Source organism: Ricinus communis, chromosome 5 (genome assembly GCF_019578655.1).
Source record: "Ricinus communis isolate WT05 ecotype wild-type chromosome 5, ASM1957865v1, whole genome shotgun sequence".
NCBI classification, from domain to species: Eukaryota; Viridiplantae; Streptophyta; class Magnoliopsida; order Malpighiales; family Euphorbiaceae; genus Ricinus; species Ricinus communis.
In genome coordinates, this window is record NC_063260.1 from 12296822 (window position 1) to 12315598 (window position 18777).

At 34.6% G+C, this 18777-nt stretch overlaps 3 protein-coding genes and 1 non-coding gene across 4 annotated transcripts; 2 read left to right on the forward strand and 2 right to left on the reverse strand.

Annotated features, from left to right (window-relative positions):
* The first annotated feature begins 1253 nt into the window (after positions 1–1253).
* Positions 1254–3150, forward strand: LOC8275578 (cold-regulated 413 plasma membrane protein 2). The gene is made up of 4 exons (XM_002519075.4): positions 1254–1663; positions 2104–2211; positions 2299–2369; positions 2612–3150. The coding sequence occupies exons 1-4, from the start codon at positions 1488–1490 to the stop codon at positions 2863–2865; spliced, it is 609 nt and encodes a 202-aa protein (XP_002519121.1). The 5' UTR covers positions 1254–1487; the 3' UTR covers positions 2866–3150.
* Positions 3151–3536: 386 nt separating this feature from the next.
* Positions 3537–8534, reverse strand: LOC8275530 (probable CoA ligase CCL6). Its single transcript, XM_048375139.1, has 19 exons — positions 8139–8534; positions 7496–7559; positions 7324–7416; positions 7130–7186; positions 6997–7045; positions 6793–6869; positions 6619–6658; positions 6431–6525; positions 6098–6262; positions 5862–5972; positions 5659–5746; positions 5517–5583; positions 5363–5438; positions 5176–5293; positions 4722–4967; positions 4413–4552; positions 4151–4333; positions 3956–4075; positions 3537–3847 (listed from the first exon to the last, which is right to left on the reverse strand). Exons 1-19 carry the CDS (start codon positions 8288–8290, stop codon positions 3800–3802), a joined length of 1989 nt encoding a protein of 662 aa, XP_048231096.1. The 5' UTR covers positions 8291–8534; the 3' UTR covers positions 3537–3799.
* Positions 7623–7696, forward strand: TRNAI-AAU. The gene has a single exon. It is a non-coding gene; the product is annotated as a tRNA-Ile (tRNA).
* A 2953-nt stretch (positions 8535–11487) lies between the features above and the next one.
* On the reverse strand, positions 11488–13803 carry LOC8275528 (RING-H2 finger protein ATL65). The gene has a single exon (XM_002519072.4). It carries the CDS (start codon positions 13614–13616, stop codon positions 12261–12263), a length of 1356 nt encoding a protein of 451 aa, XP_002519118.2. The 5' UTR covers positions 13617–13803; the 3' UTR covers positions 11488–12260.
* Positions 13804–18777: the final 4974 nt, after the last annotated feature.

Here is an 18777-nt window from a genome sequence, read left to right on the forward strand (position 1 = left end):
GGGGAAAAGAATATATTGTATTGAAAAAGATTTCTACGTAATGTGATTGATCAAATTAAATTGTTTTCAATCAATTAAGTTTATTTTGATTGGTTGACTTGAGTTGACAGAGTGGGGTTATAATTAACGGAACCAAATCTCGAAAATTATTAATCGACTTTTCGAAATATAGCATATAAGCAATTAAGTCATAAAAATAAATGACTCCAACAACAAACAAAATCTCGTGTCTGTCTCTTTTCGTGCCCTTCATACCTTTATTTCGTATGCTTAATTTGTTTAACAATTATGTGGTAATTGAAATTAGTATATTTATGTTAAGTATGGATAATTTTATTAAAAATTAGAATTAATGTTTAGATATGATGTTAAATTTTATTAAATCTATAATAAATATACAGCATATTATATTTTTTAAAATTAAACCTTTCATAATACAAAATTGTGAACAAGACAAAGGAACTTGATCATAACATATCCATCAACCATCTGTGTTTTAAAAAGTTGTAGTCTATCTATGATTTCTAATCTGTAATATATATGAAACCTGGATTCCATTACTTTCTCCCCTCCTCAATTGAATTTTTTTGGTTTATAATAATTCTCAATTTTACAAACTCTCTAAAATTAGACCAACAGCCTATTAATTATTAATACGAATAACCCATTTAGAGCATAGTATTAATGTCAAATATGATTGTTATTTATGTGAAAAGATACATTCCATGGACCATTTCATCTTCTCTACGAGGCATGTCATAATTAGATTTTAAACATTCTTTATTATATGCCATATTATAAAATATAAAATCCAGTACTAATATATATATGTACTGTTGAAAAGCACATATTTTAAGATTAAAATGTCTTTTATCTTTGGTGTCGTGCATAAATTATGAGTTATTTTCCAAAATAATTCATTTCCGTTTTCCTCTGGTAGATCCAGCAGCTGGCTGATGAATTTTGGAAGAGAGGGAGAATATCCATTAATTATTGCACCCACCTGCTCAAGAATGGGACCGTACAATTTTTAAGATAGGATTCAACGTGGCACTTAATTCGACGTGTACTGTTTGATGGAAAATAATAATTGAAAGATTGAAACATGCCGACTTCTTAACATAGTTATAATAATAATAATAATAATAATAATTTAAAGTTGATATTTATACAGGCGGGACAAGTGTCAAGACTTGCATCTTTTAACAACTAGAACAAGAAAAACAGAAGCGGTAAATATCCACGCGGCACTTCATTTTGCAAGAATCTAACAAATTCTGACCAATCTAGATACCGACACTTAAACGTAGTAGTTGTTTTCTCATTGTAAGCTTCACCTTGTTCTGTCAGAAGGGCTGTGGTTGTGGTTCCGTTGTTATTATTATTATTATTATTATTCTCTTGAAATAAATTGTGATTTAAGTTTGTGTGTTGGTGTGGATCAAGAAAGACTAAACAATAAATAAAGAAAGAAGTTAGGGAAAAAAATGGGAAAGAAAAGTTATTTAGCAATGAGGACAGAACAAGCAACGAGCGAATTGATTGTTTCCGATATCAAAGATTTAAAGATTGCTGCTAAGAAGTTAGCCAATCATGCTATCAAGCTTGGTGGGTTAGGTTTTGGGACTTCTTTTCTTGAATGGATTGCTTCTTTTGCTGCTATGTATGTTTTTACTTCTCTCTTTCTCTTGAACAGACTGTATTTTATATGTTGTTTGTGTTAATTAAGCATGGCATTTACATCAATTATATTGGCATGCTTTTGTTTGAGAATCCTGATTTCGCTTTTCTATGTTCCAAATTATTGTGTTTGGTGTACGTTCATTTATCTATTATATCCTCTTTAATTATCTCTAACATGATCTACATCCTAATTAAGCCTGTAGTAGCATTTTGCATTAATGCAATTGAATTCAATGGATTGCAGAAAAATGCTTTAACGAACATCTTCGTGAAGTCAACTAATGTTCCTGATGCATGTTTTTTCTTTTCTTCTTTAAATTTTCTTTTATTACTGTGGGATCAAGCTGGTAAATCTTGGAGCGCTTCGCGGTCTTGACTTGGGCTTTTAGTCTCACATACAGATCATTATTATTCTTGCAGTTATCTGTTGATCTTGGACCGAACAAACTGGAGAACAAACATACTTACTGGTTTATTAATCCCTTACATATTCTTCAGCCTTCCTTCAATACTTTTCAGTCTTTTCAGGTGAAGTTTCATTCTTTCAGTTGCGCTTGTGTTATTTTGTGATCCTATGTCCCATTTTCCTCACTATTAAGTTGTTTGTTTAAGCAGAGGTGATTTGGGGAAATGGATTGCTTTTGTTGCAGTTATTTTGCGCCTTTTCTTCCCAAGACGATTCCCAGGTATAATACAGGTTTACTTCAAAAGGGTCACCTAAGACCTTTACATTACCATCTTTATTTGATCAACTATGTAATTAGTACCCTCTTTCGTTGATCTGTCAATACGGTTCCCTTAAGTAAACATAAATCTAATCATATCAAACGGTAAAACACATTGAACATGCCTTTGCTGTTTAAAAATCATTATTTATAAAAAGAAGTGAACACATGCAAATGGTTTCCGACTTTATCTCCTGCTGTAGATTGGCTGGAAATGCCAGCCGCTCTGATCTTACTGATAGTGGTGGCTCCTAGTCTGTTTGCAAGCACCTTAAGGAGCAGCTGGGTGGGTCTGGCTATTTGCCTTGCCATTGCTGCTTATTTGCTTCAAGAACATATTCGTGCATCTGGTGGATTCAGAAACTCCTTTACTAAAGCTCATGGCATATCGAACACCATTGGCATAATCCTTCTGTTTGTTTATCCTGTCTGGGCATTGGTACTTGATATCCTGTAAGCAGAGCTCAGCAGATGATTTTTTTTTTTTTTATGTCTAGAGTGCTATTTATAGTCTTTCTGTGCAATATAGCACATTGAGACTTTAAAATTCATTGTTGTGTTACTTAAGACCTAATCTTGTGATTGAGTCATGTGTTGCCATTGCTGTACACAATGTGTTTGCTTGAACCTTGGGAAATTGTTGCTCACTGTTACCTGCAAGTAAAAGTACCATATGTTGTAGGACATTTTGTTAGATGTAATATCTTGTTCCCAACATAAAGAAAGCCTTTTAATATCCTTATATTTTGCCCCACTGAAATGAAGCCCCCAATATGTAGAGGCAGTCGATTCTCAAAGATGGTAATCCAATGTTTATTCTCATACAAAAAATGTTCTTGGCATTGGTGAATGCTAATCCACTCCTGCAAAAAACTGACAAGTTTGTCAGAAAGCTGCAAAAGTGGATAATTTCTTTATGGGATAGTCATTTATGAACCTGTGACTATCTTCAGTACAACTTTCTGCATCAAAAGTTGATGGTTTGCGGTATATTTATATTCTAAATCGCATGAGTTTTCTGATTGCTTTCTATCCTTTCTGCTGTCAGAAATTTCCATAATGGACTAATGATTGAACCAGATTTTATAATCAGAATAAGTTCGACAGAACTGAATAGCATCAGAAATATGTGACAAAGTATAAATATATCATCGAAATTTGAAGACCTTAGCACATCCCTCAAATCGCTAATAAATTTTTTAGTAACGTTGTCTATTTATGAACATTGACAGTGACCAACAAGCTGAACAGTTGAAGGTATCTTTAAACTTGCTTTTTTCCTCTATATAAGGTTCTTAAACAATAGTTGCCACAACACAGAAGGAACCTACGTAAATGCCAGTGACATTCTGCACATCAGGATATCTTGTTCTTGCTTATAGAAATTGCTCTTATGCCTTCAATCCCTTTGCTTCACTGTACAGTTGATCGATGCAGTCCTGCGCAAATGATTTTTTAAGTTAGACCTCACAAATGATGTCACATTGTCAATCTTTACACTCAAGAAAATGGATTAAAAATTGACAAGAGACTGCATTGGAAAATACCTTGTAGTATTTGAGTAATTGTGGCCTCTTCAGCTTAAATGTTGGAGTTATCAGATCCCTGTCCATGTCAAACAGATGTGGTTCCAAATGAATTGCTTTTAACATCTCAAATCCTCGAAGCTGTTTCCAAAATTTCTGATGTTAGTTGAGGAGACAAAACTTTGTATGCATATTAAGAAAGAAGAATCAACATACTTTGTGTTTCAGGCCAGTGCTATTGAGCTCATCTAAAATGTATTTCCTAGCCTTCAGATTCTTGCACAAAGTTTTAAAATCATCGGCCACATTATGGTTTGCTGCCCAATCCTCAAGTGCCTGTCTCTCAGGTACTACTACGGCAACAAGACATGACTCAAAACTGTTGCCGTATATCCAAATCTGCATACTAGAGAACAGTTAAAGCAACCGGTATGATGCAATGGAGCAGGAAATTATTGAAACTATCCATTTGACATACCGAAGCTATAAGAGAGCACCGGGAATATGTATTTTCGAGGCTCTCCACAGCAACATATTCACCTTGGGATAGTTTGAATATGTTCTTTTTCCTGTCAATGATCTTCATTGCTCCATTTGGTTGTAATTCTCCAATGTCACCTGCAACATTTTCAAAATCATGTTGAAGAAGGTTACTTATTTCGGCAAGTAACACTTCTAGTCTGCGCAAACATTCAAAGAGAAGCTATGTAGGCTCTTGAAAAAAGTTCTGTTGAATATCTCTTGATGCTAAAGCTCAATTCAGAAATTTTGGAAATGTTTCTCTTACCTGTATGAAACCACCCATCAATGAGGACTTCTTTCGTTAGATCTTCTCGCTTGTGGTAACCGGAGAATAAGGTATTTCCCCTTAGGCAAATCTCTCCCCTTGGAACGCTGGATAATGCATCATATCCCATTTCAGGCACTGATTCAAGCCTTACTTCAATGGTTGTCATGGGAACTCCAACGGTTCCAACCATAGGAAACACATCACCTATGGATGTTAAACAACCTCCACAACTTTCTGTCAGACCTATTACAGAAAATCGAAAAGAAATGCAAACAAGTTGATGGAGACAAATTCAAAGAAAATGATCACTAGATTGAGTTCTTGCATTCACTGAAAGAAATCAATACGAAAAGATGGTATGAAGTTCAGTATCGGAAATTGTTGAAGCTATTGATATTACTATCAAATATTCTTGAGCAGAAGAAACATTTCTATATTTGTCTTTTCATACCATATCCTTGTGATAAAGTAGAGCAGGAAGTCACTCTCAAAAACTCCTCCACATGCTTAGGCAAAGGTGCAGCACCAGATAACATGATGCGAACTCGACCTCCCAATGTTTGTTTTGTCTACCAAAATGACACAATTAGATTGACAAACAGAAACCAAGAACAGGACTAGAAGGTCAACTGACTAACCTTTTCGAAGACAAGCCTGTCCAAAAGAGGTGCTGCCTGGGCTTGTGGCAATCCCTTCTGAAGATTTCCTAGCTTGCTGTCAACAGAATCCTAAATATTAGTTGTATGTTCAGGACGTGAAGGATACAGTAAAGTAATTAACATTACAACTTACTAGCTATAGGCGAAATCAAACAGTTTCTTCCTTAAAGCACCTCCAGATGAAATTTTTTGCATTGTTCCTTCATGAACAAGGTAAATGAGTTAGACAAGCGTAATAAAGAATGTCATTATGTAATTGAAAATCAAATGTATACCAGTGTATATGCGGTCATAGACTCTGGGAACCCCACAGAAAATACTAGGCTTCAACGCCTGAGCATCCTCAAGCAAAAACCTGACATCCTACAAGTAGAAAAGAAAGACAAAATTCATCTGGCAGGAAGAACAAATTTAAAGAAATAGGACAATATTTAAGAAAAATATATAATCATCCCAAAGTTTGATTCTTGATTTTTACCCCTCTCCAAAATCCTATAGAAGCACCTTTTTGGATACAATAGGTCTCAATTACTTGATCATATACATGGGCTAAAGGAAGGAAAGAGAAGTATGAATCCTCTTCTGTAGCCTGCAATATAGAATATCTGTGATGTGCATTTTGATGATAATTGAGAGCAAAAACATCATCTTCTTTTTCTTGCTGCAGAATTCTGCAAAACTGAATAATTTAAAAATACTCGTTCAGTAGTTTACCGCTCTATCTGTAAGAAAAAGTAGATGGTCGACGGATAATACTTCCGCCATTATAGCCCCATTAGTAAGAAGAACACCTTTTGGTTCTCCTGTTGTTCCACTTGTATACATTATTGTGCAGATATCACCCTTATGTTTCGCAGGTAATTCACAATCCAAACTTCCCTGTCAAAAGTTCAGATATCAAAGATAAAAATTCTTAAGTCCATTCTGAAAAACCAATTAATGAAAGACTAAACGATCATTTTCTTCTCTTCTTAAAAAAACAAAGAAAAGAAAAGAAAGACTAAATGATCATTCATGAAAGTGAACAATCATATTTAAAAGTCTTACCAACTGACAAAATTCTTCCCATGAAAAGCAGGATGCACCCAATTCCTCAGCTTCCTTCTTTTGCATGGCAGAAACACTCCCAAAGCTAACAATAGCTGAACAAAGAAAATGATACTTGTAATTGACACCTTGGAATACCCTTTTCAGACTCTTCAAAGAGAATAGAATTATTTGGTTTCTTCACTTACTCTTTAAATATGATGAGCATTTTGGGAGGCAAGCTAGGATCTGCATAAACATATACCACTTGTGTGAAATGACAAAGATATAACAGAGGCCTAGACACCTTGATGCTGTAGACAGATGATAAAATTCACCGAGCAGATAGGGAAAAGGAATTAATTTTTGTAACGATAACTTACAGAAGAGAGCTTGCTCTCTTGAACAAAAGCTAGTGATACTTCAGCATGATTGACGATGAATTCCACGGCATTAGGACCTGCGGTAGAAACCAATTAATAGGCATCATAGTATACCAATTCAATTACTTTTCCATGGCAGAGAGAAGTATAATTCTCAGAAAAGTAAAATGAAGCTATATTAATAAAGGTGACAAAGATGCATACCAAGAGTGTCATATAATGGTACAAATGTAATTGCATGACTTTTACAAGCCTGTGAAAAACAAAACAAGATCAAGGACATGCCTCAGAATTAGTTAATCTGAATTGGATACTAACATAAATACACAGTTAATACCTCCATTGCAGTAATCCATTCTGGGCAGTTGGAACCATATATACCGCAACGATCCCCCTAATTAAGAATGTAAATCCATTACTAGCTAGTATTCCACATCCATTACTTATATATGGACATCTGAATTTTTCAAAAACATTTTTGAAGAATTTAGCGGCAATATTTAAGGACAAGGTAGTTTAATTTGGACTAACAGGATTCAGACCACGGCTTCTCATTGCTGAACCTATTCTGATTGCAGTTTCATAAACCTCTTTATAAGTCAGCCATACATAAGGACCTGCCACCTGAAGATTTGTACGTCAATGAGTTTCTTGTATGAACAAAAAAGTCTAGACTTAGTTCAGTAGCCCATTATGATATTACCTTTGAATCTGTGACTAGACGTCTGCCTAGCATTCGGTTATTTGGGTTCTTAAGAGCAGAATCGCTGCATCAGAGTTAATTAATTAACAATTAATCAAAGTAATTAAGCAAATAATTAAGGACAAATGGCCTATTAGCTCAGTTGGTTAGAGCGTCGTGCTAATAACGCGAAGGTCGCAGGTTCGAAACCTGCATGGGCCAGGTTTTTTGATTCTAAATACTTAAAACTAACGGAACAATTGACCAATAATTAAGACTAAAAACATGGAACTTGAACTTCAGTTATGGAAGTAGATGCAAACTATAGTCGCACATGAAGGTGTTCATTTCAAATTTCAGCAAATGAAACTGACTGCAGAGTTCAACCTGCGGCATAAAACGCCCAAGACAATATAGACCTCCACTCCAAAAAAATTGTAAACAATTACAATACGTTACATTCTGACATTGACACCTAAAGAACACGCAGAGAAGAAGAAAAATGCCATTGCCCTGTAAATTACCATTCTTTGTTCTGTTCTAAGTTCTTGCAAGCACCATTATTTTTAAGGAATCGGAGCGAGATTATAATAATTTCAAGAAACACTGACGGAAACTGCAAAATGAAAACAAAAGATATACATCTATATATACATTGACATACCTCAAGAATTGCCAAGGAGAATCCAGTTCTGCAGACACCTCAAGAAGACCATCTTTGGCATAAATGGACCTAAAAACAGGTCCAGCTGATGGTTTTCCATCACTAGCAGCAGGCCTTGATTCTTCAACCTTCACTAGATATTCCATTGACATTGTTACAGAAAGTAAAAGGATAAATGCAAGTACTGAATTTGGACAAGACAACTCTGGTTATTGTTAATCTTGAATGTAACAATTTATGGGAGAGTGAAGAAGAGAAGGATGGTAGGAATGGTTGAGATGGAGCAATAAAATCCTCAAATCCTTTTTTTTTAATTATTATTATTCTCACTATCAGTGAGAGGCAAGACATATAAATTACCACCGTTGAAAACTGATGGATCTGGGGAAGTAACTTGCCACCTTATTTATTATGGTAGATATGAAAATAATAAAGTTTGGTGCATATGGATTATGCGTATGCCCACTTCAAGTTTCTTCCTTATTTTCTTAATTTTTGTTAATCCGTTTTTTCTTGGTTGATCCTCTTTGACTATCAGATGATCGGTGTTCATTACTTATCTTGGTAGGTAGGTTTATATGGTTAATGATGGGTACCAACCTTATATTATATGCTATAGTTTTAATATATGTTTTGCACTGGTTTATTACACTATTAATCAATTACAATTAGAAACTAACCTAATCAATTCATTTGAAATAGGATATTGTTATTATCATGCCACATGCCGAAATTATCGTTAATTTTACATGACAAATACAGTTCATTTAAAAACTTTATCCAGATTATCTTATTTCAAAAGATTGTAGTATAATTTGTGGCAAGGAAGCTGATAATATTTCTCAATTCACTACATCAAACAGGATATTAGAAATCACTAATCTCTTTGTTGATTAAAGAAAAGCCAATATCTGAAAAGGAAGGATGAGACAAGAAAATGTAAGAAAGGATCGATTAGGAGGAAAGATCAAGCATGTGTGTTGCTTCGACCGTTTCAGAGGATTGGTGGGTTCAGATAGGAAAAAGAAAAAGAAGAAGAAATGGGTTGGGTACGACAAATGGGATTCAATGCTACTTACCTGAATTGGAGGTTATTAAATACAGCACCATATTTTTCTTAATGGTTCAACCGTTCTTTGATTTATTTTTCTTTCAGTTTTAAAATTAAGTTCCGCAAGATAACATTTAATTAAGATAGGATAGTTTTTGTTTCGTCGGAGCCACTTAACTAAAAAAGAAAACCTTTGAATTATGGAACACTTTTTCACCCTGGAAAGAGAATCGAGTTTCTTTCCCAGCTCCTGTAGCAGGTGATCAGGATGAGAATCCGGTGATGAAATATAAATATAAATATAAATATAAATATAAAAGCTGAAGCTTGCAATGAATTTTTGTATTCAGTTCATTTTTTTGGCAGTGATGTGAAGTAAAACAGAAGAGAAATGCAATGTCAGACCCTGTTGGAGTTTTGGAAAATGCACTCCAATTTCTCCCACTAATGACCCTTTTCAGGCCCATTAAGAATTAAGAAGTAGATTGAGCTGGACAAATACAATTGAAAGAAGGGATTCTTTTTAAGTGGATGTTTCAAAGTCAAACAAGCTTGTAATTATTTGCTGTAATTCTATCAATCGTTGGGTTGTGTTACAAATTTAATGTAATCGCGAGAGTAAATCTATTTAGCAACTGAAAGTATTCTATTTTGTTTATTTATTAGGATTTGATCCAAATTTTAATTCTACATGAACCATATGGGTATGTGCATTTCTGAGATTGTTTTAGTTAGCCCCCCAGGTGCTAGCAAAATCAATTTGAAAGGTAATTTTGCCATTTTGCATGATTATAGATACTGATTTGGTGTTCTTTTGCACCTCACCGGCATCCAAAACGATACGTTTGACATTTTCTACTTTGTAATTTTATTATTATTTCACTAAAAGATAACGTAATATCGTGTGTACATATTTGTAATTTCAACCGCAGTATATTTCATTTCTTTTACTGCATGTGTCATTGTCTAATGGCTCTTCTTCTTCTATTTTGCTCTTTTTCATTTTAGTAATTGCTATTTTTGGTTTTAGTTTTCCTTTTTTACTCTTCTTCCTCTATTTTATTCTTTTCATGTTATTGTTGTTTTTGGCTTTAATTTTTTTTAACACCGTTCATAAATTTTTTTGTTTTGTCTATTTACAAATTTATTCTTATTTGTTTGGTTTTATTATTTTTTTGAAAAAGTTAAAGTTTTCTTTTTATTTTTTTTTTTAATTTATGCTACCTTCTTTTAAAAATAATTTCTATACATATGCATAAAAAATTCTACTTTTCAAATTCATAAATTAATTTATATAAACTCATGATATCAAGCGAGTGATTTTCTAGTTTCAAGATAACTGCATTTAAAATTGTAATGGTTGTGGTAATAGTTTGTTTGCTTGGTTAACCGAATAATATACTTTGTGTTAGTTTTGATTTGGATTTGTAGGGTGCTATGTGTGTATGGTACACGAATAGCATTTAGATTTTGCATGCCACGTGTGGTACACAAACCATATTAGGATTTTGCGCTTCTCACTTCTAATCAAATGTTTGTAGATTTTCAAACGTTTTATTTAAATACTCTACTAAATGGTTATAAATGACTGTAAAATTAAATAAGAAGTCATGAAATAATATTGTTTGAGAGTTTAAAATATAAAAGAAGTTTGATTGCCTAAAAAAAATTGTCTGTTTCAAATTGTTTGAATTGTTTATATTATGTTGGTTGTCCCTATCTTCTTATTTCTTTCTTCCTTTTACTTTTACTGTATTTCCGCAGCTCCCATCAAAGAAAAAACTCTAGTTTGAAATTAACTATTCATATAACACACGTGTATGTGTACTATGAAGCTAAAATTCCATAACCGGCAAAAGAAGTTTCAAACAATTTATATTTAAATCTTTTTTCTATATGTCAAGAAACCAACTGCAAGTAACCGTTATCCATCATTTTAATTAAAAAAAATTATTTTAATTAAATTCTTTTATCAAGAATTGGATTTAATTTTAAACTTAACTTACTAATTATTCGTGGGCTAAACTTGTAGTGCATGAGTTTCTTTTTTGTATTAAGAAATTTTTTGCCTGCTATTAACAGCGGTTTTGTAAAATGAAAAAGCTAAACCAAATGGAATTATAGAAAAAAAGCTATAAAGAAAAACAAAAACTAATTTAATCGGTTTTTGTGGTTTTGGGATTGGTTTTCCGGCTTTTAGTGGGCGATATTATTTGCTCACACCTGAAAGTGTAGAATCCAAAAGGAAAAAATTAAAAACATGAAAATGAACAAGCTGACAAATATAAATCGCACAAGTCCAAAAGAAATGTACTCTTTTTACATTCAAAAGCAGCTGCAGCTGCAGCAGCAACAAGAAGAAGAAGACGAGCTGCTGCTTTTTAGATCAGCAAACCCATCATAGAATTCTCTCTCTGTAGTCTTTACAAATGGAACTGGAAGCCGCACGCAGATCACATTCACGTACACCTACATATATCCATCTATCCCGCCACATATGATCGTGTGTCAGTATAGCCAAGAGACCACTTGGCGCGTGTTCACAATAAACATATCACGTTCTCTCCTTTTAAATCGCCTTCTCAACCCTTTAGTCTGTCGGTGCATTTCCAAGCAAACCCAAGTGCCAAACCAAAACCCCAATCAAAAAATCCAAACCCACCCAATTAAGCATCTTCTGTAAACCAAAACCCACCTCTCTTCACATTAATGAGCTGCACACTCTCCATTAATGAATCTTTAATGAGAAAGACAAAGAAAGCAATAAAGAAAGAGTGGAGTGTTGTGTTTTGTTTTCTTTTTTAAATATGGTGGTGTGAAATGGTGTTAATCTCTCGTCAATTTTGTACATTAAATGCCCTTCCCACCTTCCAATTAATGACCCTTCCCCATTGTCAATTTGCCAGACTACTATTCTTCCCATTAACGCCCCTCCCTCTCCCATCCTCCATTCTCTTTCCTTTCAATTTAATACCCCCTCCCGAATCTCCGACCGTCCATTCACTCCGATCATTTTTAATCACCTCCCTCCACGTGTCCTCTTTCTCTTTCTCTCTCTCTCTTTTTCCTCACTATCTTCTGTTAAACCTCTCCGGTGATAACAGCGCCTCTGGATCGCCACACCTCAACCGACTCGATGAGAATGCCGCTACCGACGATCTCATAAACATTGGACTCGCCATTGACTTACTCCGCCGTGACGATCCTCCTCCTCCGCCGCCACCCGCCGGGAACCTCTCCGACAATGGAAAGAAACCCCCTCCTCCGCCTCTCCTTCTAAAAAACGGCGATTTCATCCCTCTGTAATACCTAAACGAGAAAACCCTAGGTTTCGACAACGAACCAAACGGCGACGGACGTTTACCCCAGAAACTTCCTCTTCTATATCTCCAAGGAGACGCCGTTGCAGGTTCTGTTATTAACATCCTTTCGGACGCCGCCAAACTCCGTTCAAAACCAAACGAGTAAGACCTTTTTAACAAGAAATCACGGCGGCTAAATCTGTCCTCGGACTGAATATAAAAATTATGACTGTTTCTTATTGGTGAAGCAGCTTCTTCGACAATCTCCGTTGTGGTTACTGTGGGAGGTGGAGTTTGAATCATGGATTCAATAGGCAGAATTATTGTATCATCTAAACTTGGTCGAATCCTCGCTGCCATAACAGGAACGAATGGCGACGTTTGGAATATTCTAGCGCGACAAAGAGGACAGTTAGCGTGAGACCTTAACCATATATCAATACAATCTACGTGAAACGCATGAGAACAAACAGGAAGTGTACGCACATAATCATTCTCTTCAAACTCTAGCAAACAAACAGCGCAATCTTTAATTATACTCTGTTTTCCATTTTTCGTTGTGGTAAAGAGAAAGAGAGGTAATGCTTTGATAACTGAATCGTCCAGTCCGTACGGAGAATACACGTGGAATCCTTCAGGTGAATCAAATAGAGGAGGAGGTGACTCTAGGTCGTCGCCGCCGTTGGACGAAGGGAGATATCGACGGCGGAGTCGCCACCTTTTCCAGCGGCGAAGGAGTCGGAGGAGGTAACGAGAGATTAGACGTGAGTACGTGATGAGTAAAAAAGCTGTAGCTACTACTACTACCATTGCTATTAATGGTGGGCTGAAATCAACGGGAAGCTTTGCGGTTTGCTGCAGTGAAGATGATGATTGATTGAGGGTGGCGGTAGAGGTTTCTGCGAGAGGAGACGGGGCCCACTGCGGTGCCGATGAGGGAGAAGGAGAAGGGGAAGGAGGGAAGGCTGCGATCGCCATTTGTGGTGGGGTGTTTTTGTGTGAAAGTGGTGTTAATGGGGTGTTTTTGTTTTTATTTTTTTTTTGAGGTTTTGTGGGGTTTAATGGGTTATGGTTACCGTGATTCTTTTTGACGGTAGAGATGGTCCCTGAATGCCACATCAGCATTCATGAAATTGAAGGCAGCATGCTGAGTTTAAATTCTATAGAAGCGGTACCACATGTTGATGATTATAATAAAAAGTCTGAAGATGAATTTCATGAGATATTGGGTTTCTGGATGCGTGGGTTGGCAGTTGCAATTTGCTTTTTGTGCTTGGAGAAGTAGGGAATGGAAATTTTAATGTGGTGACCCACAAATAACATGATTTTCCCATAGACTTGAAAAAATATAATGAAGAAAAAGATATAGTTTATAATATAAAATAGAGTGGTTGACCATCCTATTCACTTGAGCAGTCAGTACAAGGTAAAATGTGTGGAATATGGCAAATTGTATTATACCAAGTCAGAAATGTTGTTTGTCAAAGTTGCATGATCATGAGATCAGATTAAAATATCTTTTGTTTTTGGAATCTGACTTTTGAGCACAGTTTCAGATTTTTTATTTTTATTTTTTTATTTTTGAAGTTTCAGATGTTTTTTAAATCATAAATATGACAAAATCCAATTGCATAGTCATATATCATTGAACAGATATTGCTTTTCATAAACTATCACTATATATTGGATGCTTTCCAGTTGTGATAAATGAAATCACATAATTCTAATTTCTTGATTTCAGCATAACAAATCTTATTATATAGTTCTAGTTTAAGCTCGGTTTTTCTTTGCATTGTTTTTTTTGGTCAGTAAAAGGGTGTTAGCATAATAAAGAGAACATTTATTCTTGTTATATTTGCGCATTTCTATTTGGAGTCGGTTCCTCATATTTGTTTTTATTGTTCATTTGCATCTTTTCTTTCCATTTTGGAGAATTGGCAAATCACTAACTTCACCTGTATTCAACTCAAGTTTGCGTGTGTACAGGTTTATGCCACTGTACATTTGTACTTGCTTTTTTGTTTTACTTTTTCTTTCTTTAGTTCTTATTTTTTTATCAGAATTAAAAAAAAAAAAAAAAACAACAATTTGGGTGGGTCAAATGCAACATTGATGTAGGTCTACTTCAAGATAGAAATGAGTTGGGGTATGGGTGTTATTAGGGACTCTAACGGTCATTTCGTCACTGCTGGGAGTTGTGCTTTACTAGACCCGATGGTCCCTCAGGCGGTGTAAGTTTTGTGGTTGAGGGCAGTGCTGATAAGTTGGATTAAAGGCTTTTAGTTGTGATGTTTGAGTCTGACTTTTTTGTTATGGTTAATGCTATGAAGCTCGAGTCTTGTGATTTTTCTGTTTCTGGCTTGATAATAGCTGATTGTAAGTTTTTGTTTGAGTGCATTCAGTCATGCACATCTTATGTTTGTTAAAAGGTCTTTGAACCAGGTTGCTCATTCTCTTGTACGACTGCTGCTCTCTTTTTCCGGCACTGGGAAGTGGCTTAGACAACCTCCTTTTTTTGAATGATGTTTTGGACATTGATATTGGTTAATGAAAGTTTCTATTTGATTTTAAAATAATAATAATAATTCAGCATTCTTTCTTCTTGCCTTATATTCTTTCTTTTTTTTATCCGTTCTTCCGTTATATTTATGCGTATTCAAATGAATTATGCACTTAATTTTAACTATTTAGTGGACCATATATGTATGTACCCAAATTAATGAATTTCTTAAATTAATCACAAAAATTGGTGGAGAGTAGTACTAAATTTGGCGATGCATTTATTCTCTAAAAGAAAAACAAAGTTTGTTGATGCATTTATTTTCCATTTAATTACAGTAGGACACCATTTATTGTGCGATATGACTTTTCACCATTGTTCTCAGCCATGGACCATGACCATGCACTTTCTTTCCCATTTCCTTTTGAATAAAAAAATGGGATGTTGGTCCATTGAATTCTCTGTCCAAAGGCTTTGAATTATCAATACTTGAAAGGAAAATTATGGTAATATGTACACCAGGCCCTCCTAATATACACAATTTTGATAGTAGGATCCGCAATTTGTGACATCAATAGATACGTGGCTTCCTTTCAAAAAAAATAAAAATAGATACGTGGCTCTGAATTTAGGATAAATGGGGTGAGAATAATAAATTTTTTTATAGATCAGATTGCTGAGAAGTTCAGCATTCTTATTTTTGAGATGAGATGGGTCTTCTATGAAATAAAAGGAAATCGTAAAAAATTAGGATTGATACAGTATCCTCAATAGGATTTCCTAGCTCATCTAAAATGAGAGTTCTTTCTATTGTGGTTTGGATAGCATCTAGGATTTGCAGCTGCTGCGTCTGGGTGAGATGGTAATCCCACCATCCTTTAAGCTGGCCTGAAAATCCGGCTATAAAGAGTTCAGCTATAGCTCTATCAGAGGTACCGCTTTAAATTTTGTAGGCATTGGCTGCCATGGTCATCTATTGTAAAAGACCAAGAATGTTGTATTTAGATATTCCATCTGTATTCCATTCATAGTCGGAGGAGGCATTGAACCTAGAATAAGTAAGGACATTATTTATGTTTTCTATACGTAAGTCAGGGGCAGGGGCAGTAGTCCTAGGAGTATGCTAAGTTAATCTAGGGGCTTGCTATCTTAATCAACTGATTTGGGAGGGTTTTTCAGTTACACTTTCTAAGTCTGAATCATTAGATTCACTGCTTTGGACTTATTTTATAGCGCTGATATTTCTACTGCTTTGAGGAGTATCTGATATTAGGTTTTTTGAAGAATCAGAAGTGGCTAACTTGCTAAGCTGCTCTCTGACTGCTCTAGCAAATTCAGTTTGCTTGTGAAATTGGTCTTGACTAGGCTTTGAAATCTAATAGGGTTTGCAGACGGGATTTTTGAGTTTTTCTGTTGCACTCACCTCTCTTGGATGACCAGTGTTGAAGATTACAGAGGTTAAGACTGTAGTAGGTCTCTGAATCTGGCTTTCTATCCTAACCAGCTGTTTTCCTATTGTGTTAAGATAGGTATTTGAAAAATTATTCTGTTGAATAATATTTTTGATATTTTTCTTAAACTCCTCTCCTACTAATTTATAAGGTGCGGCTTCAATTTCATTTTCTCCATAAGAAATGGTTATCTTCCTAAGAGGAGGATGTTCAGACTGGATAGTTTGGTTTTCTCCGACTTTCCATTCTGGAGCTTTGTTTCTAATGGTAACTGGACTAATGAGTTTATATGAAATACTATTTTCTTTGCAATAAATCTAAAACCAATAAAAAAATGTGACTTGCATCTTGTTTTGCATGCAAAATTCATAATATCTTTCCTGGATACCATCTTTTTCTTATAAATTTAAAAAAAAAACAAAGCTTTTTGGAATGGTTTTTCTTTGAATAAAAATCTTCATGTAAAATTTTTTTATTAATTTGAAAATCTTTTGAAATCATGTTGATTTCTGCTTCTAGATTTTGTGTTATTGCAGATGGTGATGGTGAAGAGGGGGTAGAGATGGACTCTATATCATCATCTTTCTTCGCTTCATTGTAAATAGGTCTAGGGACATTGCTTTGGTAATCAACATTTTCTAATGTAGTGGTTGAGCTTGGTAAATCTGATGTTGAAAATCTTGGTAATGTTTGTGATGAAGTTGGTTCTTTATAAGGGGTATAGATAATAAAAGGTATATTTGAAACTCTTCCAATATCTACGGTTGAAATTGAAGAACCATCATAAGAAAATCTAGAAGAAGTTGAGTTTCTGTTGAACGTGAGCTTTACTTTCCCATCTGAGAAATGGGTTATGTTTCTAAGATTAGTGCTTGGTTCTATCTGCTTTGGTGATTCAGGTTGAGTTGCTCCTTCAAGGATCCATTCTTCTGGAAGAGTGATATCTTTCTATTGAATAGTTTTTGGAATTGTTGCGTTGGCTTTAGAAAGGTCTGTTTGGAGGAATAAGGTTTCTCCTTTTGGTGAGTGAAGTTTGTGTTTCGAACCAAAGGTAGAAATCATGGCTTTGTAATGTATTTTAAAAATCAAAGCTATCGGGATAGACCTTTCCAGCATTTTGTAATTATGCGTCTTTATCTGGAGAACAATACTCTTTAAAACATTTTTGTCATTTAAAGAAATTACAATATTTGGAAAATAATTGAAACTAATAGGTCCTTTGTTAAGACTTGACTCGACGGTACTTAATAAAGAATCATAAAAATTTATAAACCTAGCATCTTGAAGGACTACTAAGATGGAAGTATTTAAACCTTCTCTGATAAGGGGTTTTATTCCTACCTGGACAAGGCCTATGTGGATGTATTTATAATCTTTTTCTTTATGTTTCTGGAGGGTTTTTGGATTTAAAAGATAGATTTCTTCAAAAGGCTTTGAAATTTGGATATCCCTTTCTTCAGTTTTGATAGTAAAATATGTTTTGAATATAGAAAACTTCAAAAACTTATAAACTTGCTTCTTTTGAATCTTGAGTATTTTTCAATCATCAATATGCTTTGTAAAATCTTCAATAGTGATTTTTTCACTATTTACTAAACCTTTAGATCTTGAAAAATCAGAGGTAGAAGAGTTTGAAAAAGAAGATAATCTACAGAAAAGTGGTTCTAACTTCATTTTAAAATAAATCAAAATAACTTTCTAAACAAACATGAACCAAGCCACCAGTTTTACTGCCCTTATATCAAAAACGAGTCTTACTATTGTGCATAAATGAACAATTTTGTTCAATAAAGATATGATGGAGTTTAAAATGATTTTAAAATTTCTTATATGCAAACAACCTTCTCTTCCCAGGAACTCTGAGGCTCTGATACCAATGGGGTGAGAATAATAAGTTTTTTGCAGGTCAGATTGCTGAGAAGTTCAACATTCTTATCTTCGAGATGAGATGGGTCTCCTATGAAATGGAGGAAAATCGTAAGAATTAGGGCTGACACAGCTCCGATACCATTTTCTATAATGGGCCAAAAACCCATACTAAAAAAGAAGTCTTTTCAAAAGAAAAAAAAAAGACAAAAGATTCTGCACCATTATTTCTGAAAAGAAAAGGACGAAGACTCTATTATTCTGAAGCATGGCAGACAATTTCTGTTCAATTTTAAAAAAATTATGGAGCCCCTTACTCCATTATCAAAAGCATCCAAAGAAATAATTATTGAGGCCAAAGGCTGAAGACCTCTATAAGTAGATGAGTTATCAAAGAAGAAGGCAGATTGAAAAATTACAAGAAATCTTGTATTCTTCAAGTCCTACCATTAGAAATATAGTGAAAAGA